The sequence below is a fragment of the Papio anubis genome, chromosome 9 (assembly GCF_008728515.1).
Source record: "Papio anubis isolate 15944 chromosome 9, Panubis1.0, whole genome shotgun sequence".
Taxonomy (NCBI): Eukaryota; Metazoa; Chordata; class Mammalia; order Primates; family Cercopithecidae; genus Papio; species Papio anubis.
Window position 1 is genome coordinate 114,039,615 of NC_044984.1, and position 27,225 is coordinate 114,066,839.

Genomic DNA, 27,225 nt, shown 5'->3' on the forward strand with positions numbered 1-27,225 from the left:
TGGGTTAGTTGACTGAGGCAGAAGTTCTCGGAAGGTGTATTAGCAGGTGGAATCTTCAGGGCAGCGCCCTGCGGGTTCTTCAGGGGGGAGACCTATAGATGTGAGTATCGCACCAATAACCTTTAGAGAAGTCATTTAGTTTGTAAGTTTCAAAAATGGAAAAGCGTAGAAGGCTTGCAAGGCAGTCCAAAAAACAAAGCCTTCGCGCCAGCACTGGGGAGACCTGGGTTAGCCACGTGCAATGACCTTCCCCCTGAATTATTAATTTACCTTCTCTGGCTTCATTGTCATAAATAAGGACTTTTGATCCCTCCAGGACAATGTACTTCCTGTCCCAGCCTTGCTGTCCTCGTTTGTTATTCCTGGGGAAAGCAAGATGGAAAAGAAAAATGTCTGAACTCAGAAGAATCATCAGGCTGGAGGATGGGATGAGGGGGTGGCAGAATTCCTAGAAAAGACACTTCCCCAGAAAACATCAGGGACAGAAGTGGCTTGTGCCAGCACCTGCTCCAGCCCAAGCCACCCTGCCACGGTACCTGGGCACCTTCATCCACCCTTCCAGGTGCAAGCTGCTGCTGGGCTCCTTGGTCTGGAGACCCGGGGAGTTCATTTTGTCGCGGCAGAAGGCCTCAGTGAAGTGTGTGGCGTATTCGGCAGGCAGGCCGCAGGTGGCTGGCAAGCACGTGGAGCACTTGGGGTGACACATCACCTGACATTCTAGGGAAGAACAGTGAGCAACGTGAGGGCATGCTCAGCTGACCCCGGACCCTTCCCTTCCTCTGCCAGCCAACCCCTGGGCTTCTCCATCCCAGCCAGGCCCAGAGAATCTGGCCCTGACTTGCAGGTAGTCTCCTGAGCTTCCCCTGTGCCAGGCCCCTGCAGAAAGGGGAAACAAAAGTGCCAAGTGCTCTTGATCCAGTTTTCCAGGCTTCAATCCAGGCCACCCACAAACAGGTGTGTAAAGAACATACTTGCATGTTTCAGTTGGAGCCAGCAGAAAGGTAGGGAGAGACCAGCCTGACAAAAAGGGGCTGGAAATTAGCAAAGCCTAAGGCACTTTGAGCAGCAGGTTGGAGTCATGAGCTGCAGACATATATAAACTCACAGCTTCAAAAGGGGGAAATAGCATCCTCCCACTGAAATAAGAAGCTCGAAAATGAATGCACTACATGATGAGTTAGAAAAAAATCACCTCCACCTGATAGACTTTTTTTAGCTGGAGACACACAGGTGCCCAGCACAGATGCACAACTGCTGATCTTACCGAGACATTTGGATGCTTGGCGTCCAAAGTGCACGGTATCCAGACACACAGCACACTTTGTGGCTCGCATGTTCAGTCCTACGTTGAATCGGTGAGGAATATTGTGGTGCATGCGTTCCTTAAGACGCCGACTAAATTCTGGAGGAAAATGTTTTAAAAAATCATTAGAGTACTGCAAACGATCCCATCAGGAAAGTGAAAAGACAACCCACAGAAAGGGAAAAAATACTTGCAAATCAAATCTCTGATAAGGGACTCATATCTAGAATATATAAAGAACTCTTACAACTCAATAATAAAAAGACAACCCAATTTTTAAATGGGCCAAGAATTTAAATAGACACCTCCCCAAAGAGGATAAATGGCCAACGAGCACATGAAAAGATGCTCAACATTATTAGTCATTAGAGAGATGCAAATCAAAACCCCAAGCAGACACCACGTCACAACCACTAGGATGTCTACAGTCTAAAAAAAGGAAGGTAAGTGTTGCTGAGGATGTGGAGAAACTGGAACCCTCGCACATTCCTGGTGAAAGTCAGTCTGGTAGTTCCGTAAAAGGTTAAACATAGTTACCCCAGGAACCAGCAGTTCCACTCCTAGCTATAGACCGAAGGGGACTGAAAACATATGTACCCACAAAAATCTGTACATAAATTGTTCCCAGCAGCATAATTTATGACAGCTAAAAAGTGGAAACAACCCAAATGTCCATCAATGGTGATATGGTTTGGCTGTGTCCCCACCCAAATCTCATCTTGAATTGCAGCTGCCATAATTCTCATGTGTTGGGAGGGACCTGGTGGGAGATAACAGAATCATGCAGGCAGTTTCCCCCATACCGTTCTTGTGGTGACGAATAAGTCTTATGAGATCTGATGGTTTTATAAGGGGAAACCCCTCTCGCTTGGTTCTTATTCTATTTTGCCGCTGCCATATGAGACATGCCTTTTGCCTTCCACCATGATTGTGAGGCCTCCCCAGCCACATGGAACTGTGAGTATATTACACCTCTTTTTCTGTATAAATTACACAGTCTCGGGTATGTCTTTATCAGCAGTGTGAAAATGGACTAATGAATTAATGGATAATCAAATGTGCCATCTACACAATGGAATATTATTCAGCCAAGAAAGGAATGAAGTTCTGATACATGCTACAACATGGGTGAACCTTGAAAACATTACATTCCATGAAACAAGCCAGACACAAAAGGCCACATGCAGTATGATTCATCTATATGAAATGTCTAAGAGAGCAGATCGACAGAGACAGAAAGTAGATTGGTGGTTGCCAAGAGGAACATTAGTGGAAGGAGAATGGGGGGACCGATAATGTGTATGGAGTATTTTTTGGGTGAGGGGTGCCAAAATTGTTCAAAAGTTGGAATGTGATGAGGGTTACACGACCCTATAAACTTACTGGAAAAGACTGAATTGTACATTTTTAATGAGTGAACTGTATGGTATGCAAATTACATCTCAATAAAACTGTTAAAACCATTAGAACAGGTTACAGATTTTGAAGCTATTAACACTAACAGATGCGTCTAGATTTATAAGACTCAACTTAAAATCTCCATTATCCAGTTATTAGGAATCAGGCTTTGTTTAAGAACATGTTACTGGTAGGAGATTGACTGACTATATAATGGTGTAGATGTCTGTGGGCATAAAGAAACATTAGCTTTTAAATCAATTGTTTGTAAATATTTTAGTTGTGAAAGCTTTGTTTTCCAGATGAAATCATATATCTAGAGCTTTTCAGAATCCAATTTAAAAATCACTATTATGAATTATAGAATTTCTAATTATCAAATATATTAAACAACTGAAGAATTCTTTTATGTCAAGTTTTTCCACGAGTAAATTCCTTTTGTTCAAAATACAACTTTTATGAATATAAGAATTTATGGATGAAATGTAAATATAAGAACAGATTCTTACATTTGTATTCCAGACTGTTAAAATTAAGAAGATTAGCTGGGTGCGGTGGCTCATGCCTGTAATCCCAGCACTTAGGAAGGCAGAGGCGGGAGGACTGCTTGAGCCCAGGAGTTCAAGACCAGCCTGGGCAACATAGCGAGACCCTGTTCTCCACAAAGAGGAAAAAAAATTAACAAGATTGATTTTTTTCCATGTAATAGGCACCCTCTCAACAGTGACCTAACTAATTAGAAGCAGCTTTCAATATAGTAATCCCCGCTTATGCTCAGGTGATACATTCCAAGACCCCAGTGGATGCCGGAAACCACAGATGGTACTGAACCCTGTATATACTGTTTTTTCAATCTGATAACCAAGAGAGCTACTAAGTGACTAATGGACAGGGAGCGAATACAGTGTGGATATGCGGGACAAAGGGATGATTTGCATCCCAGGCAGGATGGAGCAGGACTGTGTGCAATTTCCTCATGCAACTCGGAACGGCACTCAATTTAAAACCTAATAATTGTTTATTTCTGGAATTTTTCATTTAATATTTTTAGAGCACAGATAACCACATAACTGAAACCACAGGAAGTGAAGCCCTGGATAATAGGGGACTACTATGGAAAGAAAATGTCAGGATCCACATTTCTGAATCCAACTCTGGTAGAACCATTAGAACAGGTGAGTTACAGATTGTGATACTATTTTAACATTAACAGATGCTTCTAGATTTATAAGGCTCAACTTAAAATCTCCATTATCCAGTGATTAGGAATCAGGCTTTGTTTAAGAACATGTTACTGGTAGGAGACTGACTGACTATACGATGGTAGGCTCTCCTTACAACATCACCCCCCTTCCTTTCTTGGAAACGTGCAAGGAATAAATAACAGGAATGCACTTTGAAACTGTTTGGTGCAATATACGTGAAGGAGCAATATACTGTAGTATTATCATATTATCACTATTCAGGGAAGTTTCAGTGGACACCACAGCCAGAAGCAATGCTTTCCTCTATCTTGTCACCACCATTTTAATGACTTTAAGATTAAAGCTCTTTGGCTGGGCACAGTGGCTGAAACCTGTAATCCCAGCACTTTGGGAGGCCAAGGCAGTTGGATCGCTTAGGGTCAGGAGTTCAAGACTAGCCTGGCCGACATGGTGAAATCCTATCTCTACTAAAAACATAAAAACATTAGCCGGGCATGGTGGCTCATGCCTATAATCCCGGCTACTCAGGAGGCTGAGGCATGAGAATCGCTTGAGCCTGGGAGGCAGAGGTTGCAGCGTGCTGAGATCATGCCACTGCTCTCCAAGCCTGGGCGATAGAGCAAAACTCTGTCTCAAAAAAAAAAAAAAAAAAAAAACCAAAAAGCTCTGTGATCCAAGGAGTTATATATACACAGGAGGAAGAAAATAACTTCTGGCTAAAGAAAAACAACAGCAACAAGAAAACACCATCTGGTTTACAACCAAAACAGGATTGATTGCAATGCCATGATGCTAAACCACAGCTCTACCCTAGTGTTCTTAAGACATTCCAAACCAGCTTCCTTGGCCTTTTCTTAAGTCCTTTTAATCTCTAGGTAAACAGAGTACATTTGAGACCAGAAAGAGAACTCCTCACACTGGTAGAAATATAGATTGGCACAAACTACCAATATTCAAAATGTACATGACCTTTAACCCAATGATTCATTTCCCAGGAATTTCTCCAAGCACAACACCCACAGAGGCACAGGATGTCCTCTGCAAGGTGTTTACAGTAACAGGGGATTGGAAACAACCTAAATGGCCATCAACAGGAGCCTGGTTTAACAGGTGAATTGCATGCTCACACTACAGAATACTGTGTGGTTCTCTGAAAGAATGGGGTTGGTCCTTACGTACTAACGTGAAACCTCTATGATAGCACTTTAATGAAATGAAGGTGTCTTGCAGTGTATACTGTAGTGGGCTATGATACTTATAAAAGAAAAAAGTCCTGAGAGATGTGCTTATTTTTTCTTGTTTTTGTTTCTGAGATGGAGTTTCACTCTTGCTGCCCAGGCTGGAGTGCAATGGCTTGATCTCGGCTCACTGCAACCTCCGCCTCCCAGGTTCAAACAGTTCTCCTGCCTCAGACTCCCAGGTAACTGGGATTACAGGCATGTGCCACCACGCCCGGCTAATTTTGCATTTTAGTAGAGATGGGGTTTCTCCATGTTGGTCAGGCTGGTCTTGAACTCCCAACCTCAGGTGATCCGCCCACCTCAGCCTCCCAAAGTGTTGGGATTACAGGCGTGAGCCACCACTATGATATTTATAAAAGAAAAAAGGCCTGAGAGAGAGATGTGCTTATTTTTTCATATTCTTTTTTTTTTCTTTTTTTTTTTTTTGAGATGGAGTCTCGCTTTATCACCCAGGCTGCAGTGCAGTGGGGTGATCTCGGCTCACTGCAACTTCCATCTGCTGGGTTCAAACGATTCTACTGCCTTAGCCTCCCAAGTAGCTGGGACTTCAGGAGCGTGCTACCACACCCAGCTAATTTTTGTATTTTTACTACAAACGAGGTTTCACCATGTTGGCCAGGCTGGTCTCAAACTCCTGACCTCAGGTGATCCGCCTGCCTCAGCGTCCTAAAGTGCTGGGATTACAGGCGTGAGCCACCACGCCCAGCCTATTTCCTCATATTCTTTAAATATAATCACACAATGTAAGATACATGAATGATACAGACATGTGGTCACATACATGAACCATCACTGGAAGGATACAATGGCTGAAAGCAATGGTTGAGTCTGGGTAAGGGATCTGAGGATGGGGAGCCAGAAGACTGACTTCGTTTTTTTTTTTTTTTTTTTTTTTTTGAGACGGAGTTTTACTCTTGTTGCCCAGGCTGGAGTGCAATGGCACGATCTCGGCTCACCACAACCTCTGCCTCCCAGGTTCAAGCGATTCTCCTGCCTCAGCCTCCTGAGTAGCTGGATTACTACCCAGCTAATTTTGCATTTTTAGTAGAGATGGGGTTTCTCCATGTTGGTCAGGCTGGTCTTGAACTCCCAACCTCAGGTGATCCGCTCACCTCGGCCTCCCAAAGTGCTGGGATTACAGGCATGAGTCACTGCGCCTGGCTAATTTTTGTATTTTTAGTAGAGACAGCATTTCACCATGTTGGCCAGACTGGTCTTGAACTCCTGACCTCAGATAATCTACCCACTTGGGCCTCCCAAAGTGCTGGGATTATAGGCGTGAGCCACCGCGCCCAGCCAAGACTGACTTTTTAATCTTTATCCCCTAGTATTACTTGTAATTTTTACCATATGCCTGCATGTCTTAGTCAACTAAAAAGAAATTTCCATACAACAACAACGGCCCCTTGAGAACGTACCCTCTGGAGTTGAAGACTCCTTTCTGCGGCTGGATGGCGGGGCCAGCAGGCTCATGGCACTGGGCTGGTGCTCTGGTGACCGCACGATGGCGGACATGGCGATCTGCTGCCTCGCGGTGGCTGGCGTGGATGGGTGTGGGTGGTCCGTCGCTTTGCGGTGGGCAGCTGCAGAGAGACCAGGACAATGCCTTTTGGTTAGCTGGGTAGCCTAGAGAACCAAACCAAGCGGACTGTCCCTAGGCTGTCTTTCAAGGACCCAAGACCAAAAGAATATGCGTCACATCAACTTGGCAACACACAGGGGCTATACGTTTTTCAGACATGGGATGTCTGGTTTGAAAGCATATGGGCCATAAACAGACACTGAACTAGTTAGTCTTGGCTGATCTCACTGAGATCAATCCTCTGCCTTTTCCACAGCCTTGAGCACTTTGGAGAGAGTGAGCCCCTACCTTCCTCCCGGGCGGACCGAAGCTCGATGCGGGTCTTCTGAAGGGCTTCCTCTAGCTCTGCACAGCGAGCTTTCTCCTTCTCCAGGGCCAGCTTCAGTTCATTGTACTGCAGAGGAACCTGTGTGGGCAAAGCAGGGTCCTCTTTCCGTCGACTAAATAAACCCTAGCAATGGAAACAGAGATATCTCCTAACTCCTGGAAACTGGCACTTGAAACTAGCTAAAGGAAATCTGACTCGGGAGGAGCAAACCACAAAAGCCAGGAGCATACTCACTGTAAGTGTATTTAGTAAAAATGGCATGTGAATTGGGGGAAGGGTAGGCTGAGCCACAGCCCGTTCCAGTCGGCTGAAAAAAATAGGGGTGCGGAAGTTTTCACCAAGAGGATTAAAGATGCTTGAATGGCCACCACCTCTTCCTTTAGCATTGCCAAGACAGGAGAGTCATGTCCTGAGTCTTTCCCATTCAAAAAATGGAATCAGGAGAGTATGGAGTATGGAGTCAGGAGAGATGGTTCAGAGGTCACTCTTGCCTTGAAATATGTCTCATGATGCTCAGTTACAAGACACAGAGATGAGTGTTTTGTAAAAGGAAGCAAAATTTTAAAAAGAATGCTAAAATGAGGTCAAAACAAGGGGCTTACTCGAAAAAAAAAAAAGGCAAATGAAAATATTTACTACACATGGAAAAAAAGGAAAACAGAATAATGCAACTTAAAAAAAGTTAACTAAAAAAAAAATAACAAATGGAAACACCCTAACTAAATCAAGTGACATAACCAGATAACAGTTCACTGCTAAAATAAAAAAGATTAAATATCATAAGCATAATAACCATTTACAGTCACGCAGCATGCAAGAAAATCCTTCCCATGCAGCCAACGTCTAGTGGGAGGCGGCCTTTGAATGTTGTGCTCATCCCCTTACAGTGAAGACAGCATTGGAAATACTGAGATAACTGTCAACTTCAGCCCTCCACTCCTCCCTCCTAGGTATTCTAAGTCATCAAGGCCTCTCCTGTAAAACCACTGCCACTGCCACTATGGTAGGCTTCTGCATTTGGAAGGAAACTGCAAGCTCCTTTGAAACTTTTCTTGGAACTGGGAACACCTGGCCAAACCTAGTGTGAAGGCTTTAGTGGGAAAAGCATGTATAGATTGGGCTTATGAAAAACAATCTTCTCATGTGCACGACGTATAACCCTGCCCCTAGTTTGTAATTCGTCTCTTACAATCTAAAAGGGATGTTCAGTACTTGGCAGAGCGGGGAAGTGTCCAGTCAGACACTTCAGGGAGGTCACTCCAACGCCCTGAGTTCTTGTCTCTTTGTGAGCCAGTCAAAAGGACTGGACTAGATCACTGTTCAAGTCCTTTCTGGAGTGTGGTATGATAGACCTGAACTGCTGAAGCTGCATACTCGTGACTTGCTAACCCCCTCTGGAGTCATGTATGCATGACTTAGGTATAAATCTTTCTCTCTGCATACACCCCCTCTGCTCCAGCTGCTATGTGTGTGGGCTGGAAAGGGATGACTTCTTTAACAGCGAAAGATACTACGATTTGAACGGCCATAAACAAAAAGTAGTTTGTTACATTTGATTAATGATATCTTTCGATAAGACCTATTATAATTATCTCAAAATCTATTTTTCAACCCAAAATAAAACCAAAAATAAAAAAGAAGTGTACTTTGTTTTCTTCTATGTTTCTATGATGATATATCGCAGTGGTGTGCACTGAGCCATGAATGATGAGTGAAACTGACAACTCCCACTTTTCAAACACTTTGACTCACCTTTTTCTTTTTAGCAGGTTGGTCCATTTTGGCTTGCAGAAAATCGATGAGTTTGGTTTGTTGAGAAATAGTGCCTTCCATTTTCACCTTTTCATGAGAATAGAGAACCTAAAATTCAAGAAAACACACTAACCTCAAACCCAGACAGAAGTCTACTTTTAAAGTTGGTACTTTAAGAAACTAAACAGTGAAGCTGTTAGGATGCTAACATATGAAAATTCAACACAAACAGTACTGAGTCGGTATTTATTTAGTCCCAATTTTACTGCAGAGGAGAAAAAAAGATGTATTTATAGATAAATACGTGAAAAAGTAAAAATAGCAACAGGTTCATTGTAGGTCATGGTCACTATAGAAATCTTCCAACTTCTCTGAATGTTTGAAATCTTTGAAAATAAAATCTTGGGGAAAATACACACAATATGCAGCACAAAGATACCGACAGTTTTACCAGATGACTCTACCATCGTGCTTTGCCTCTGCAGACCATTTTATTTATTTATTTACTTATTTGTTTATTTATTTATTTTCTTGAGACAGTCTTGTTCTGTTGCCCAGGCTGGAGTGCAGTGGCGTGATCTCAGCCCACTGCAACCTCCACCTCCTGGGTTCAAGCCATTCTCCTTCCTCAGTCTCCCAAGTAGCTGGGACTACAAGTACCCGCCACCACGCCCAGCTAATTTTTGTATTTTTAGTAGAGACGCAGTTTTACCATGTTGGCCAGGCTGGTCTCGAACTCCTGACCTCAGGTGATCTGCCCACCTCAGCCTCCCAAAGTGCTGGGATTACAGGCATGAGCCACTGAGCCCAGCCGTGCAGACCATTTTTAAGCAGATTCCCTCTGCCAGTCCTCACCTGAATGTTTTCCAGCTGATACTCCAGGTCACTTCTTTCTGTCTTCAGCAGATCAGCCCGATCTAGAGCTTCTTGCAGTCCTTGAGTCAGACGGAAAATGTGATTTTTCTGCAGGTCCATCTGCTGCTGTAATTTGGCTTGCTAGTGGGGAGAAGGGCCAGGGAAATGCTTGATACTGCACACAATACAATTTGTTCCCCCGCTGTTCCTATTTCAAACTAATTTCAGGCATGGCACCAGAAGTACAGCTTTCGAAATCATCTCAATTCAGAATTACCAATTGTCATCTATTCCAAAAGGATGCAAGCACAGTTAAAATGAATTTGCACAGAAACCTCTGCCAGCCAACAAGTCCCAAGATCCTTGCCGTTACAGGAAGTCCAGGCTGCAGGGTTGGCCTTCCCAGAGTTCCAACTGAGGATATTTTGGTACATTAAGGTGAGGATATTTTGGATGGCATGAGCCATCCGAGTTGACATCTAAGGATTCGACTCAGTGCCATGACAACTAAGGTCCAATGTGTCTTTATTTTTTGTTTTCAAGATCTTAATTGTTGCTATGAGAAATTACTCCTTGCATGCAGTGTGGTATACACAGAGAGAAATCATATCATCCCTTACTTAATAAGTGTCCCATCAGGGTGAGAGACCCCAACAAGTACATGAATAGCCACAATCACGGGAGATATTTCCACAACACTGGGGGAAAAGAAGAAGAAGATCCCAGAAGTACAGAGTGTTGGTAAAACCCAGAAAAGAAATTCCATTGAGTATATTGAGAATAGTTTTGTGCTGTAAATCTCGCTCCAATTTTTATAATGGAAGTTAACAGAAAACAGGACAGGCTATAAAGACGCTGGTTTTGTGGTTCTTTTTCCTAAAACGCATCCGTTTCTAAAAAAGCAGGAGAGAGCAGGCATACTGATGAGACGGTGCTTGATTTTATTCAAACCCTGGATTATAGCTTAACAACACTTACTGTGGCCCAAATAATCTCTTCCCTGGTAGCCTGGGTCCTCTGCAGACTTAGGGACAGAGAGCTACTCAAAGCAATAAACATCACCACTGGAGATTCCAAAAGGCCTATGGCAGCCCCCAAACTCCTCCATCCCAGCAGGCCCAGGGGCAATGATAATCTCAGAATTTCCTGGCCCTCAGAATTTCCTCTGGACAGAGAGGAAAAACCTCTGTTTTTCTTTCCATTTATATTCCTCACCTGCCCTTCCTCTTAACAGGTAGCTGATTCCCTAAGGCATCGTGCTGCAGTAGAAAGACCTGGATGATAGATTCTTACAGACCCTGGTTTAAATCCTGACTTTTACACTTCCCACATCACTGATATCTGTTAAAGTCTGTATTTATCACCTCTCGGAGCCTCAGTTTCTTCATCTGAAAGTGGGTATACTAGCTTGCCTCGCTGGATGACATATTGAACACAGTGCCCAGTATACAGCAGGTGCTTACTGAATGTTTGTCCTCTCCATCTCCTTTGTCCTTCTTTCTTCCCTCCATTCAGTTAAGGTGCTCCCTCTCATCCTCCCATCTGCCTTTCGCTAACAACACTGCCATAAACCAAGAGCTACCAACTAAAGATCACTTGGGGCCGGGCACAGTGGCTCACGCCTGAAATCCCAGGACTCTGGGAGGCTGAGGTGGGAGGACTGCTTGAGCCCATGAGTTCAAAGTGGCAATGAGCTATGATTATGCCACTGCATTCCAGCCTGGATGACAGAGCAAGACCCTGTCTCTAAAAAAATTAAAATTAAAATTAAAATTAAAAAAACCATTTGGCCCATGTGCGTAACCTGGAATTTCTCAATCAAACCACAGAGCCCCCTAAAATACAGGAAGAAAGGAAAGAAACAGCTAAGATACCCTCCTCCGCAGCATGAGTGATTTCTTCTGCAAATTACCCTCTTTAGTTTCTTCCCACTATTTTAGGACAACATTAATTACTAGGCAGAAACCAGAGAAACAAGTGCTGCGGACGAGAATCTGTTTGGTGACAGCCAAGCCCAAAATATTTTTCTAGAATAAACGCATCAACTGTCCATTGGCTTTCCAAGAAATAGGCTGGTTAAAGTAAGCGGGGCATTTGTACTCTATGAAAATGTTTTTCAGAAGCATTTACCTGCTTCCCAGAAAGAAGCAAACGGAGGTATATTCATGGGCCAGTGTGAGACTGAAAGGGGGGCCTTAGCTGTGTGTTTAGACCTGTCCAACAATTTTACAAGGGTGACAGGAAACTGGCAGGAAAAAGAAAGGGGCTGTATGACAGAATAAGAGCGTGAAACAATCCCAGTGGGCTGGAAGAATGGATCAAGACCAACAAGGAAAACTTCAGTAGGATGGTAATTTTTAAATTGTCAACAGAATAAATATAGAACATAAAGATGTTTTTAAGAAAAAGCAAACTTGTGGAAAGGTAGGTAATGATTTAACAGACCAATGGTGTCAGTGATGTGATCAAAACTACCCAAAGGGCCCAGGTAATTGGCAGAGGTTTAGAGCCCAGTATGGAGATGGAAAGATCCCAATGTATTCAGTGCTTTCAGACCACATAGACTTGTAGAAACTCTCTGTGGAAAGACAAATCTACCAGAAAAGAACATCCAAAGCTTGAGGGGATCTAAAATGTTTCACTTAAAAAAAAGAAGGTGGCCGGGCGCAGTGGCTCACTCTTGTAATCCCAGCACTTTGGGAGGTCAAGGCGGGAGGATCACTTGAGCCTAGGAGTTTGAGGCCAGCCTAGGCAACATAGGGAGCCCCCGTCTATACAAAAAAAACTTGAAAAAATAAAAGAGAAGGCAATTTGGAGTGGGAGAGCTATTTGGATAGCTAGTTGACTATCATAGAGATAATAAAACTAGTTATCTTGCAGGAACGTTGCAAGGACCGTAAGAGTTAATTCACGTAAAGTACTCAGAGAGTCAGTCACATGGTAAGTGCTAATTAAACCTTAGTTATTTTAATAATTAATCAAGTAATCTGACTATTAATCAATATTAATCTCTCATTTTGGTTGGAGATATCAGACTACTTTCTAATTTCATGTGTTTCAACGTAATGGAACCCGTGGTTTTTTAAAGTGCAAGGTTTCAGTTCCAAATAAGAATGTTCTAAGAATGAGAGTTGCTGGAAAATGGGTTGGGATGTCCAAAGTCATTGTAAGTATTTAGGCCGAGGTTCAACGGGGCCTATCTATGAGGAGTGTTGAGGAAGGCATCTTCTACCTTGGATGAGAGATGAATTTGACCAGGACTAGCAACTGGACTTTGATCACTGGTGTTACTTCCAATGAACTGAGAGTGGCTATAAAGTGTCATGTTGAGAAAGCTTCTGAAGTCATTTTGGGCCCAGGAGGAAAAATGTGAAAGAAAGATCCATTAGTAAAGTTTGTCAGGAGCAGAGATAAAGGGAACAGTGCTGGAAATTCAGACTGCATAATATAAAAATTATTTCAATTCTGAGACTTTGATTCTGGCTCCATTTAAAAGTCTCCTTATAGGCTGGGCATGGTGGCTCATGCAATAATCCTAGCACATTGGGAGGCTGAGGTGGGCGGATCATTTGAGCCCAGAAGTTCAAGATCAGCTGGGCCAACATCGTGAAACCTCATCTCTACTAAAAATACAAAAAATTAGCCAGGAGTGGTGGTGTATACCCATAATCTCAGCTACTCAGGAGGCTGAGGCAGGAAAATCACTTGACCCTCGGAGGTGGAGGTTGCAGGGAACCAAGAGCATGCCACTGCACTCCAGCCTGGGCGACACAGCAAGACTCCGTCTCAAAAAAATAAAATAAAATAAAATAAAAAATAAAAGTCTCCGTACCTACGAAGAGGACACTGAGGTGGAAACCTTGGGCACATATGCTTATACAGCACACACCAACCAGGAGGCCCAATCACAATGTGGGCAATAAAGAGCATTCTTTGTTCCAGAATGGCTTCAACTGTCGCAGAAATCCGCCTCAGGCTCAATGTCAGCCAGATGTCTGTGCTCAAAAATCTTTCTGTGAGGAACATCCTGAGAAACTGGAGATGTTCTCATGTAGGTTTAGAAGTGAGAAGGAGGGAACTGGATCGGGATCCCGGCACTCTATTCCTAGAGTCGTCACTGACTCACCACATAACCTTGGACCAAAGTACTGAGCTGTCAGGGCCAACTCGCCTTCTCAGAAGGAAAATAGGACAGGCATGAGCATTGATTATTTCTGTTCTTTCTGTCTCCAGGATGTGCCTAAAGTGGGAACACTGTCTATTCATCCCAGATAAAAGACCCTAATTCTCTATTTGACCACGAGGTACATTTAACATTCCCATTGTAGTGTCGTTCATAAGGCCATAGGGTGAATTCCTGTGTGTGTTCACCAAATGTGTGTGTGTGTATGTGTGTTTAGTATTAAATTTTATTTTTTAAATTGTTTACAGAGGCAAAATACAGATAAAATTTACCATTTTAACCATTTTTAAGTGTATAGTTCAGAGGCATTAAGTACACTCATATTATTGTGTAACCATCACCACCATCCATTTCTAGAACTTTCCCAAACTCCCACCCATATTTCATTTTAATTTTTATTTTGAGACAGGTTCTCACTCTCTCACACCCAGGCTACAGTGCAGTGGTACCATCAAAGCTCAATGCAGCCTCAAACACCTGGGCTCAAGTGGTCCTCCCACCTCAGCCTCCTGAGTAGCTGGGACTAGAAGTACACACCACCACACTTGGCTGATTTTTTTTTTTTTTTTTTTTGGTAGAGGCGGGGTCTCACTATACTGCCTAGACTGGTCTCAAACTCTCGGCCTCAAGCAATCCTCATGCCTCAGCCACCCATATTTTTAAAATTATCATTCAATAAAATATTTTATACTCACCTGCAAAAATTTCACTACACTTTTCAAACTTAATAGCACAACAGTATTACTTCTATCAGCAAAGTGCCTCAGGAGCTATGAGTATCATGTGACAAAACCTCATCAGCCAGAACAGGGCATTCTGGTTAATTAAACTGTCAGGCTCACTAAGGGTTAAACAGAATACTCTTTGGAGTCCAGTTTTTCATTATAAAGTGCATTTGTCCTTGCAGGTCAATCCTAAAGAACAAAGCAGAATCATCAGTGATTCAACATAGAGGGCTCTGGCTGGGGTGTCGGAGGTAGTCATCAATTTAAATAGCGATTCTCAGAGTTCTGTGACAAGGTACCAGCCATCACGTAAGGGACGGGTTTAGGAGATCAGTCTGAGCTTGTCTTTTATGCTTCAAAAGCAGGGCACACATTATTTTTAACTAAATTACCCAATGTTCAAAAGCCTCCATGAAATTTGGTACTCAGAATAATCTGATAAAATTCTGCCCTATGCAGGAAGCTAATTTGCATGGATATCCTATCGGCATGAAACTTAATATACTTTGGATATTAGCTCTAAAGAACAATTTAACTCAATATTCACTCACCCATGTATTTAATAAACTTCTATTTGGCATACGCTATGTGCTTGACACTCTATTAAGCTTCACGTAGAAGGATAAAAATGACAGAGACCCTCTGGCCTTCATGACATATTTTTAATGCATTAAATACCTTAAGACAAGCATTATATGACCCCCATACTCTTACTTGAAAATTCTAATTTCAAAATGTCTAATTTGGATCTGACAAATTGTCATTTTCAAAATTCCACCTGGAATGGAAAGCTAACTACTGCATGTTCTCACTTACAAGTGGGAGCTAAGCTATGAGTATGCAAAGGCATACAAAGTGGTATAATAGACACTGTGGACTCAGAAGGGGGAAGGCAAGGAGGGGAGTGAGGGATGAAAAATTACCTATCAGGTACGATATACACTATTTGGGTCACAGGTACACGAAAAGCCTAGACTTCACCACCACACAATTCATCCATGTCACCAAAAAAACACTTGTACCCCTAAAGCTATTGAAATAAAAAAATATTTTTAAGAAATTTGTTTAAAAGTTCAGGCAGGGCACGGGGACTCATGCCTGTAACCCCAACACTTTGGGAGGCCAAGACAGGTAGATCACTTGAGCCCAGGGGTTCAAAACCAGCCAGCCTGGGAAACAGGGGGAAACCCCGTCTCTACAAAACAATACAAAAATTACTCGAGCATGGTGGCATATACCTGTAGTCCCAGCTACTCAGGAGGCTGAGTGGGAGGACGACCTGAAACCAGGAAGTCAAGGCTGCCGTAAGTAGTAATTGCACCACTGCACCTTAACCTGGGCAACAGAGCAAGACCAAAAAAAAAAAAAAAAGACTCCAGAGAGAAATGAGCTACCAGCCGTGAAAAGACATGGAGGAAACCTGGATGCATATGACTAAGTGAAAGCAGCTAATCTGAAAGGCTACATACTGTGTGATTCCAGATATGCAACATTCTGGAAAAGGGAAAACTATGGAGACAGCAAAAGATCAGTGGCTGCCAGGAGTTGAGGGTGGGGAGGGATGAACAGGCAGAGCACAGAGGGTTTTTAGGGCAGTGAAACTATCCTGTATGATATGGTAAAGGTGGATAACTGTCACTATACATTTGTCAAAACCCATAGAATGTACAACACCAAGAGCAAACCTAATTTAAAGTATGCATTTGGGGTGATGATGATGTGTCAGTGCAGGCCCATTGATTGTAACAAATGGACCACTCTGGAACAGGGTGTTGACAGCTGGGGACGTTGTGGGAGGAGGGGGCAGGGAGTATGTGGGAACTCTCTGTGCTTTCTGCTCAATTTTGCTGTGAACCTAAAGCTGCTCCAAAGAATAAAGCCTATTAAAAGAAAAAAATTCTACTTGGCCCTTATCCCAGGTGTTTCACACTCACCTCTTCCAGAAGCCTCTGTTTGAGCTCTCGTTCAGTCTCCAGCTTCTGCTGTAAGCTTCGGGCATTCATTTCAAGCATAGCATGCTTCTTCTCCAGGTCATTGAGCTAGACATTTGGAAAGATTGGCATAATGCCACATTTAGGAATGTTAGATGCTGACAACTTTTATGAATGTCCACGAACCTTCACGAAGAAAGAATATTGAGTTCTAAAGGTCAGAACGTAAAGGTTGCTTTTTTCTAAATACAGAAGTCCATGTCACTGGTGAGTCTTCCATAGGTTATTAAATGAGGATGGAAATTATTTCTAAGGGATGGCTCTTAAATATAGCCATGACAAGTTCTAGGAGATGACTGCTCAAGGATTTATTTATCTGACATGCTTTGGCTGAATTTAATTAAATAATCATATGCTGAATGCTTACTACCTGCATTATGGCTTTTAGGATGAAAGGATAACTAAGCTCTCAAGGATCTTACATCAAGTCAGAAAGGCCCATAACTAGACACGTACGCAAATAATGACTGTTTTGTCAGATTTTAAGTTTGATAAGAAAGGCTTAGGAAGGAGAAACTCATCCCAATTAGGAGAAGATCAAGACAATAAGGTATTGCAAAGTCTGGAGCTTTAAAAGATACAAAGGACTTTGCTGCTTAATACTTTAAGAGCAGTCAACTAGAAAAAAATATTTTTCACATTAAACATAAAAAGCCTCACATATCTCTAATAAATCTAGTTTCCTCATGCTAAAAAAAAAGTGGTAACCCAGTTTCAGGGAACTCAGGAGTGTTCCTCACTAGAGAGCTCTGGCCTTAAATCTAATAATTCTGTTTCTATTAATATAAGTATCTGGTAAGAAAATAATCATGATGTCCATAAAGATTCATATTTATCACACTGTTATTTATATGGCAAAATACTGGAAGCTCAAATTTCCAATACAAGTATAATGATTAAAGTAGGTACTTCCATGGAATTTATTTTTTTTTTTTTAGAATCACATGTTCAAAAAATACTCAACTCAGAAAAAACCTGCAGTTAAATGATTTTTAATAAAAACATGTAAAGCTGTACACATGAGAATCTAATTTATAAAAATACATACGTATGTCTATGTATGTGTGTATATGCATAAACATAAGCACAGAGACTGCAAATAAATTCACGAATAAAACAATAGCAATGGGTGACCAGCCATTATTTCCTTTACTTTTCTGTGGTTTCTATATTTTCCACAATGACCCAAATAACTATTTTTCTATCATGAAATAACAAAGTTGTAGAAAATATAAAATCAGATTGTTATTTTGTGTGTGTATGTGCATGAAAAAGAGTGTCTATGTATGCATCTGTGTGTTTATACATAAAATTCCTCTGATCTTCACCTTGGTGATCTGTAACACTGAAGTACCTATTCTGTATCTCTCTCAAGATTATTAGCTAAAATCTCTAAAACATTGGTTATGACTATAAATGTAATATGGAGAGGCACATGGATGGAACACGTGTATTTCCCATGTGAAATACTGAGAACTGGAATGCGTCATCAGACCCTATCATGACCCTGAACTTGGAACAAGGAGAAGCTGAGCTACCTATTACTGCAGCAATGGGATGAGCATTAGTCACTGCCACCAAGAACTTCCCAAAGATGCACAGCATTCAATCCATAAAGCCTTCTGGAAATAAGATGCCAGACAACCAGAGAGTAGAACACCCAGATCAAAATTCGAACTTCAAGGGCCTAGATACACAGATTTTAAAAAGTCACTGGCCGACTGTGATCACTGGGCACCCACCACACCCACCCACGCTACTGCCAACCAAAAATGTCCCATGGTAAGGCAAAACCATGGGACATTTTTGGAGTGCATGAACATATGTTTATGAAATATGTTTGCCATGGATTGCATTTGAATTTTTATCAAGCGTGCCTTTAAAAGAAGGAAACGAAAATGTTTTCCTAAAAAGCAGAAGGGGTGGGCGCTGACCTTGTCAGAGAGGCTCTCGGCCTTCAGCTTCTGCTCTTTGAGAGCCTGCTGCAGAGCGAGAATCTCCGCCTTGTGCTCCTTCACTGCCAGCTCCACCACCTGGCGAGACTCGGTGATCCGCTGATCGGCTCTCGCCCTGCCAGAAAAACACAGGTCAGCTTTTGGAAGCCCCCCAACAGCTGACCTGCTGAAAGAAGGCTGGTCCATCTCTAATCCTGACAAGCAACTAAACAGGCTGCAGGCCAGAGAGATGCCCAACCTTGACTCCTAGTTCCAAACTGTCTTCCTTTCTAACAGCTTACCAAGCAAAGATTTGACCCATGTTAGGTTTGGGTGAGAAAAAACAAAACAGGCCAGGCGCAGTGGCTCACACCTGTAATCCCAACAGTTTGGGAGGCCAAGGTGAGTGGATTACCTGAGGTCAGGAGTCCCAGACCAGCCTGGCCAACATGGTGAAATCCCATCTTTACTAAAAATACAAAATTAGCCGGGTGTGGTGGTGTGCACCCCTAATCCCAGCTACTCAGGAGGCTGAGGCAGGAGAATCAGTTGAACCCAGGAGGTGGAAGTTGCAGTGAGCCAAGATCACACCACCGCACTCCAGCCTGGGTGACAGAGCAAGACTCCATCTCAAAAAAAAAAACAAACAAACAACAAAAAAAAGTTAAATGTTTTTGGGCACTCATCAAGAAACTGAAACTTGAGGCTGGGTGTGGTGGCTCACGTCTTAATCCCAACACTTTGGGAGGCTGAGGTGGGCGGATCACCTAAGGTCAAGAGTTCGAGACCAGCCTGGCCAACATGGTGAAACCCCATCTCTACAACAAATACAAAAAATTAGTCAGGCATGGTGGCGCGTGCCTGCAATCCCAGCTACTCAGGAGGCTGAGGCAGAAGAACTGCTTGAACTTGGGAGGCAGAGGTTGCAGTGAGCCAAGATGGTGCCACTGCACTCCACCCTGGGCAACAGAGCAAGACTCCATCTCAAAAAAGAAAGAAAAAACGAAAGTGAAACTTGAATCTGTTGAGTGCCTCCATAAATAATGCTAAAGAACAGAAAAATCAGAAGCAAACTGGGAAAAAAAAAAAATCACTTCCCCTTCCCCATTTAGGTATCATGCTTCCTACTTCCACACTTTGGCTTATACAATCTCCTCCACTGGCCATCCCCTCCTTTGCTACTCTGCAAACTCAAATCTTACTCAGCCTTCAAGGATAAATTCAAATGCTATGATCTCCATTAAACTGTTTCCACTTTCTCTTCTCAGAAGCAATGTCACCTTGTTCTGTATCCAAAGCATAACTGTATTTCTCTCTAAATATATATATACATATTTGAGATGGAGTCTCACTCTGTCGCCCAGGCTGGAGTTCAGTGGCGCGATCTCAGCTCACTGCAACCTCCACCTCCAAGAATCAAGCAAGTCTCCTGCCTCAGCCTCCCAAGTAGCTTGGACTACAGGCGCATGCCACCACACCCGGCTAATTTTTGTATTTTTTGTAAAGACAGGATTTCGCCATGTTGGCCAGGTTGGTCTCAGACTCCTGACCTCAAGTGATCCACCCACTTCGGCCTCCCCATCTCTCCTAAATATCTGAATCCATATCTCTTCCAGTAGACTCTTAGGCTCTTGAGAACACGGATTAACAATTATATTTTACTCATCTCAGTATCCCACATAATACCAAAACAGAAAAAAGAAAAAAAAAAGAAAAGAAAGGCACGATCTTCCACAATTGCCCTGAAAGCAGACATGAAATGAAAGCAGACTAATGCTAGTCTTCCTGAGAACAGTTCATAATTATACCTTCCATGTATGATCATGTATTTCTTGATGCTGAAGCCAGATCCTACCCCAAAAATGATCTCCGTAGGTCCCTAGAAACAGCTAGGATAGGAGCTGCACTTGAGGGCGGGAGGGAAGGGGTCTGTGAGAAAACAACCAGAACTTATAGTGAGGATGGCAGAGTCTAAGGATTCAGAAGGAAGCTGGAACAGGAGACTTAAACAGCAGTCCCTCACATCAACAAATACCCTGAGTGTAGAAGCTGGGAGGATCCACAAAAAGGAACTGTTTCTACCATTTCTCTTGAAATGTAAGGGTTCTCATCTTTTACCTCCAAACTTTTGAAGCTCAGCTGAACTTTGCATAATCCATCTGATATATTTAGTTGAGCCTACTATGGCCCAGTAAATGTGAGAGATACCCAAAAGAGTGTGACACAGATTAATTCATTGATTGATATTTCTACGGATAGCTTATCTTGCTTAAGGAGTTCAGAGAATCACAGGAAGGTAAGTTTCAGAGGAAGGTGACATGAGCAAGGTTATGAAAAATGGATCCAACTAGCTGTGTAGACAGGAAGTCACGGGGTACACACTAGCCCATATCGTGCCTTTGTACAAACTGGAAAGCGGCACCCGTCCTTCTAGGCCATTTCTTTCCATCTGTGAAACGTCATCACGTACCAATTTTGTCAGAAACAAAACAGTTTCCTGCCATGAGCTGTAAATCTGTCATAACAACTCTTCCAGTCTATGACATCTTCAATGTGACCAGCAACCCTCAGAGCTATGGAGTACACAATTGCACCACTGTGGCCCCGCAGGAAGGGAAATCTATACTAGGTGAACTGTGGAAACAAAAGTGAGAAAGCAGAGGAACGACACTACCTGAACTGATTATTATCACTTCCTACTAAGAAAGGAAAAAAAAGAAAAAACAGGCAGGCATGGTGGCTCATGCCTGTAATCCCAGCACTCTGGGAGACCAAGGCAGGTGGATTACTTGAGGTCAAGAGTTCAAGACCAGCCTGGCCAACACAGTGAAAACCCATCTCTACTAAAAATACAAAAAAAATTAGCCGGGCATAGTGGCGCGCACCTGTATTCCTAGCTACTTGGGAGGCTGAGGAAGGAGAATCTCTTGAACCCTGGAGGTGGAGGTTGCAGTGAACTGAGATGGTGCCACTGCTCTCCAGCCTGGGTGACAGAGTCAGACTCTGTCTCAAAGAAAAGGAAAAAAAAAACACTAAACTATTCTTGTAAAGCAGTGGTTCTCCATTGGGGAAAATGGAGACACTGGGAATACTGGGGGCAATGTCCAGAGACATACTTGTTGTCACAACTTGGGAAGGGGGTTGTTGGTGGCATCTAGTGAGCAGAGACGAGGGATGCTGCTCAATATCCTACAATGCACAGGACAGCCCCCATAACAAAGAATGACCCAGCCTGACATGTCAATAGTGCCAAGGTTGAGGAATCCTGGGGTGGAGGGAAGACTAGCACTGCACATGACCAGGATTAAAATGGTAATGTTCTTGCTATGGTTACTCTGATAAGAAACCTCATGAGAGTGTTTCTACACAGAAAACAGAGGTATTTGCCCTGATGCCCAGGCCTCTGCATGGGGAAAACAGATACCAGCCACAGCCACAGAATCCAACTCACACTATCTACGTTTACAACTAGGGTGACCACCCCATCCTGGTTTGCCCAAGAGTCTCCTGGTTTTAAGCACCAGGAGGCTTGTGCCCCAGGAAGCTTCTCAGTCTCAGCTGGGAAAGCTGATCACCCTGTTCACAACTCTCAGGCTGATCCTCCTGCGGTCACCTGTCATGAGCTTTCCACAAACACAAAACCCCACCTGCTCTGTTTCTCGGTGTCCAACATCCTCTGCAGCTCTCGAACCCGACACTCAAACTGGGATTTCTCGTCACCCAGGACACTCCTCCAGGCCTCCCACTGCCGCTCTTTTTCTAGCAGCTCGTCGTTTAGGGCCTCCAAATCCATGACCTGTTCCTCCAGCATGGTACACGTGGTCTTCAGAGCCTCCATCGTCTGCAAATCAGTACCACGGATTTGTGCCTTATCTTTAAACAAGGATTTCCTGGAGATTACTTTGGTCAGGTCAGTTTCAGAAAAGCACAAGTTTCTAACTACAGTTTGAAATGCAGCTTGTCTTTTTCCTCTGCAGCCCGAGGGGACCAGGCAAGAATGGACGAAGGGCCAGTGCTGCAGCCACCTTAGAGGCAGAACCCAAAGCAAAGCCAGGGGAAGCGACTAAGCTTAAAATCAAGCCATTTACGTTGATCTCCCAAAGCATTTGATTTTGTTTTTATCTACATTTATTTTTTCGAGGCAGGGTCCAGCTCTGTCACCCAGGCTGGAGTACAGTGGCATGATCACAGTTCACTGCAGCCTCGAGCTCCTGGGTTCAAGCATTCCTCCCGCCTCAGCTTTCTAAAAAGCTGGAACTACTGGCATGCACCACCAAGCCCAGCTAATTTTTATCTTTTTTGTTTTAAGGGATGGGGTCTCCTGGGCTCAAGTGATCTTATCACCTCTACCTCCCAAAGTGTCTGGATAACAGGGAAGAGCTGCCACACCGGCCCAATTTTTTAAAATCAAAATTAATAAGAACTACACACTTTTAAAAGCCATTTTTAAAACCCTAAAGACTTAGAAACAAGACATGATTCTAAAAAGAGCCCAGTGAAGTTGGGTATGAAGTTTAGTGTTGGAACCCTTGGGAGAATGCACCAAGCACTCCTCCTAAAATTCTTCTAAAAGTCCTCCAAGGATCTCATGACCTTGTTAACCCTCCTTACTTGCTTCTGGCTGGTAAGCTGCATCTCTCGTTCTGTGATCTCCCGGCGAAGGTGGTCCACTTCACTTCGCAGTTGTACAATCTCATCGTTGGCGCCGGAAGCCTCATCAAGTTGTTTGGACAAGTAGAAGTTTTGGTTGTTGAGTTCAGCGTTATCCTCGGTCAGCTGGTTTAGCTGCTCCTCCAGGTCTGTGATTACCTAAAAGAGGAAAGGAATCCAGTTACACGCCAAGCACATTCATTTCAAATGAGAAATTTGCTTCTAGGGCTATGGATTTCTGAACTCATGTGACACTGGCAATCAATGTGCCGCTCATGAGTCACATGAGTGCCGCTTGAGAGTCACGTCCAAGCTCCCACGCCCACCCACTTAACTCTAAACACGAGCAGTCATAGAAAAAGACCCAGTTTCTAACTCAGGACACATCTAAGAAATATAGCAAAAGCAATCAAAAGTAATCACTGCATGAAACAGACGACTTTGAATGAGATCAAGTTGACAGAAATAATACAATATGGAAGGAAAATGCAAATTAATAATAGACTGGTATCACAATCTGCTAATTAAGCTAAAAATGCCCATGACACTATCTCTAGGACCTTATTATTAGAGATGGCCACAGTCTTAGAAAGCAAAATGAAGTTCTTATCAAGGAAGACTGACAGGGAAGGGCACCAGGAGTTATTTCAATAATATCACAAGCAATAAATTTAATTTCATACAACCAAGGAAAAAAAACTTAAGGGAAACTCAGAAAAACCCTGAAAATACAATACTGTACTATACCATCACTTTAACGTATTTTACTATACAGTTGGCTATCAGACAATGGGAAGCCATGTATATGAAACTGTCATTTTATTGAGAGATTTAATCGGGGTTTGCTACGTTACTTTCCTGCTCAGTAGCAGAATGACTTCAATTTCAGAACATTTAGCTTTCCTATTCTCTTTGCTAAGGTTTAGAATTACTGCTTGCAGAGAGCTTTCATGTATAATACTTTAGAAGTTTAAGGGCAATTTTCTAATAATAGTTGGACTGAGGCACACAGGCAGTAAATTAAATTTTATGTAACAAAAAGAAGGAAATTAAAAGGAAATGCCATTAAGCCTACAGTTATTAATTGTTTCCAATTTTCAAACCTAGAGTCGATTTCGTTTATGAAATGTTGCCATTGCTTTCATGACTAATTTCCTATTTTAACCCTCTTTGATTATCAGTTTTTAAAAAAATCTCCCAGGCACATGGAATTAAAGAACATCAATTAAGTACATTTGTCCACAAATGTACTCAGAAGAGATACAACTTTTCATTTTGTTAACTGAGCTGATAACCTTTTAGTGTATGGTCTAATGGTCTAGTGATTTGCTTTTTAATGTCAAAAGCCACATTAATTCATAATGTACTGTTTTGAGATACACTGTCAGCTACAAGAAGGGGAATAAAAGTTATCTGGTCAGGTTCTTAGCTCAGATACCTTCTTTATCAAGGAAGACAAATAAGGAAAATCTGCACATTTGCCATTTCTAGCAGACACTTATGACTTGTAGGGTCCCTGCCTTTCCCTTTCTGTGACATGTTAAATCTCCTGAAACCAGAAACAATGAATAACAATGCCCACTAGTTCAACTGGTCTCCTTCCTGTACGTAGTAAACCTATTCCTTAAGATGTTTTTCGTAATGTCTCCATTTAACTACTATGCCTCCCCCTACCTCCTTCCCAAAGAAAAGTAAGACAGGCAGGCTGGCTTGGAAAATATAAAATGGATTCTGGAACCCCAAATAAGCCATCTGACCTTTGCTGGGTTGGTTTCTCCATCTGTGACATGGGAGTGAACACTATATTTACTCATCTGCTCTTACTCTTTTAATGTTTTGAATTTTCTTGCATGTTATTTGACCTTAATGTATCATGTGAACACGAGGTCAGGAAATCGAGACCATCCTGGCTAACACAGTGAAACCCCGTCTCTACTAAAAATACAAAAAAGTAGCCAGGCGTGGTGGCAGGCACCTGTAGTCCCAGGTACTCGGGAGGCTGAGGCAGGAGAATGGCGTAAACCCAGGAGGCGGAGCTTGCAGTGAGCCAAGATTGCACCACTGCACTCCAGCCTGGGTGACAGAGCAAGACTCCGTCTCAAAAAAAAAAAAAAAAAGCCTCTTGGGGAATAAACAGACCAGACTACAGAAAGTCTACTCACTTGAAAACACATCATTGCCAAAATAATTTACTTGTCATTCAAGGATGTAGTTAAGACTTTGGGTACCTGCTTTCTTTGATTCATGAAAAAAATGCAATTTATCATTTGTGATAGTAGCCCATTTCTGCCACCTTTTCTTTTTCTCCCAAAATTATATTATAAAATGCTAAAGAAGAAACACTTGGAAAAGGGCAATTTGGTATCACTCAGTTGAGATGGGCCCATTGGAGTAAGAAGGGTCTTTCTATTTCCCTGTTGTCATCCAGTCTACAAGGGTTCTTGTGGCTCTGATTGTATTTCTGGTTTGTGATTGCTGGTTCTATATTTGGTCATCATCTCTATTTTGCCCATTTGACAAGAGAAGTGTTACATGTTTTTGTAAAGTACCCATACTGAGATTTAAGGCATTTTAATTGATTTGGACTTTTTATACACATATTCTATCTACCCAAGCCGTAACACAGTTAGCTTGTGACCTTGTTTCAAGTTGCTGGAGTCATGATATTAAATGTGGGACACACCCATGCACACACACACATATGTTACTGAGTTTACAGATATTAAACTGACTTATGACATAGGTAGTAAATTAATGGTCTTTGTGAGTTTTTTTAAAAAGGCATAGTAACAGGCAATGTTCACTACTGTCCTTTGAAGTAGGTATTATTTTATTTCTATTTTATGGATGGGGAAATTGGGGCAACAGAGATGCTAGGTAACTTGCCCAAGGTCACTGCTAGTAAATAACAAAACCAGAATTCGAACCCAACACTGAAACTCAAGAATCTACATTCTTGCCCCCTAAACTATACTGCCTCTCTAAAATAGGGATAGAAGTGTTTATTCAATTTTTTTATTCAGATCTTTGAAAACTGAAATAATGCAGGTAAAATATATTTACCATTCAGGACAACCCTTCTTGATTTCGATCCAGGGAATATGGAAGGAAAATTGGTAGGTCTACTTTCTGGTCCTGGGTATATTCTCTCTCCACCAAGGTCAAATGATTTGTTTACTATGAGTCTGTTAACCTTTTAACCCCAAAGATAGAGGGTAAAAAAGAGAAACTGAAAGGCTGATTCCATCTTAGCAGTAAAAAAAGATGGGCAATATATCTTCACAACGCAGGGGCCAGCAGAGCTTTCTTACATGCTGTTTTTACAGATAACAGGTCTTGGTACAGTTCGAAGAAAGAAGGGAAGATTAAAAAAAATGATCTAAGCTGGACATGGTGGCTCACACTTGTAATCTCAGCACTTTTGGGAGGCTGAGGTGGGTGGATCACCTGAGTCTGAGAGTTCAAGACTAGTCTGACCAACATGGAGAAACCCCATCTCTACTGAAAATACAAAATTAGCCAGGCATGGTGGCACATGCCTGTAATCCCAGTTACCCAGAAGGCTGAGGCAGGAGAATCGCTTGAACCCGGGAGGTGGAGGTTGTGGTGAGCGGAGATCGTGCCATTGTACTCCAGCCTGGGCAACAAGAGCGAAACTCCGTCTCAAAAAAAAAAAAAAAAAGATCTACTCTCAGTGTCAAAAAGAAAAAAAAGAAAGAACTTTGGGCTGATCTGATCTGTTGTTTTTCAATGCTATCATGGTTCTGAGAAGAAGACATGGACCTCTCACACCTAACTGGAAGACCAGCAGAGGAAAATTACCAGGTAAATGTCCAATGGCACGTTAGGGGTGAAGAAACCAGTCAGATAATGAGCATCAGGCTAAAAAGACACAGGACTGAAATCCTATTTTAATGCCTGGTTCTCTTCTGAAGGCAGCTATTTGCATATTATTTATTTTTAATCTTATAGCTGACAGATTGATTCATAATTAAAACTGTGTCATATGTTTGCCCACCAACTCCCCTCTGAAACAGACTTAGGTAGGGTTTTAGGTGCCAGATTGAATCAAATCCTT

The 27,225-nt window shown here is 42.5% G+C and overlaps 1 protein-coding gene across 10 annotated transcripts in view; it reads right to left on the minus strand.

Moving 5' to 3' along the window:
* CIT (citron rho-interacting serine/threonine kinase) overlaps positions 1-27,225 on the minus strand; it is a 195,613-nt gene that overhangs the window by 27,250 nt on the left and 141,138 nt on the right. For 7 of the 10 annotated variants that reach the window (XM_009181812.4, XM_009181811.4, XM_009181810.4 and 4 more), the window contains 11 exons: positions 23,109-23,306; positions 22,145-22,338; positions 18,498-18,633; positions 16,507-16,611; positions 9,665-9,805; positions 8,810-8,917; positions 7,018-7,180; positions 6,566-6,730; positions 1,265-1,402; positions 537-717; positions 271-362 (listed from right to left, as the gene is read on the minus strand). In XM_009181812.4, coding sequence (XP_009180076.1) covers positions 271-362; positions 537-717; positions 1,265-1,402; positions 6,566-6,730; positions 7,018-7,180; positions 8,810-8,917; positions 9,665-9,805; positions 16,507-16,611; positions 18,498-18,633; positions 22,145-22,338; positions 23,109-23,306 — 1,621 coding nt within the window. The remainder of the gene's footprint in view (positions 1-270; positions 363-536; positions 718-1,264; positions 1,403-6,565; positions 6,731-7,017; positions 7,181-8,809; positions 8,918-9,664; positions 9,806-16,506; positions 16,612-18,497; positions 18,634-22,144; positions 22,339-23,108; positions 23,307-27,225) is intronic. The other 3 variants (XM_021923019.2, XM_017946243.3, XM_017946242.3) reach the window with 1 other exon arrangement.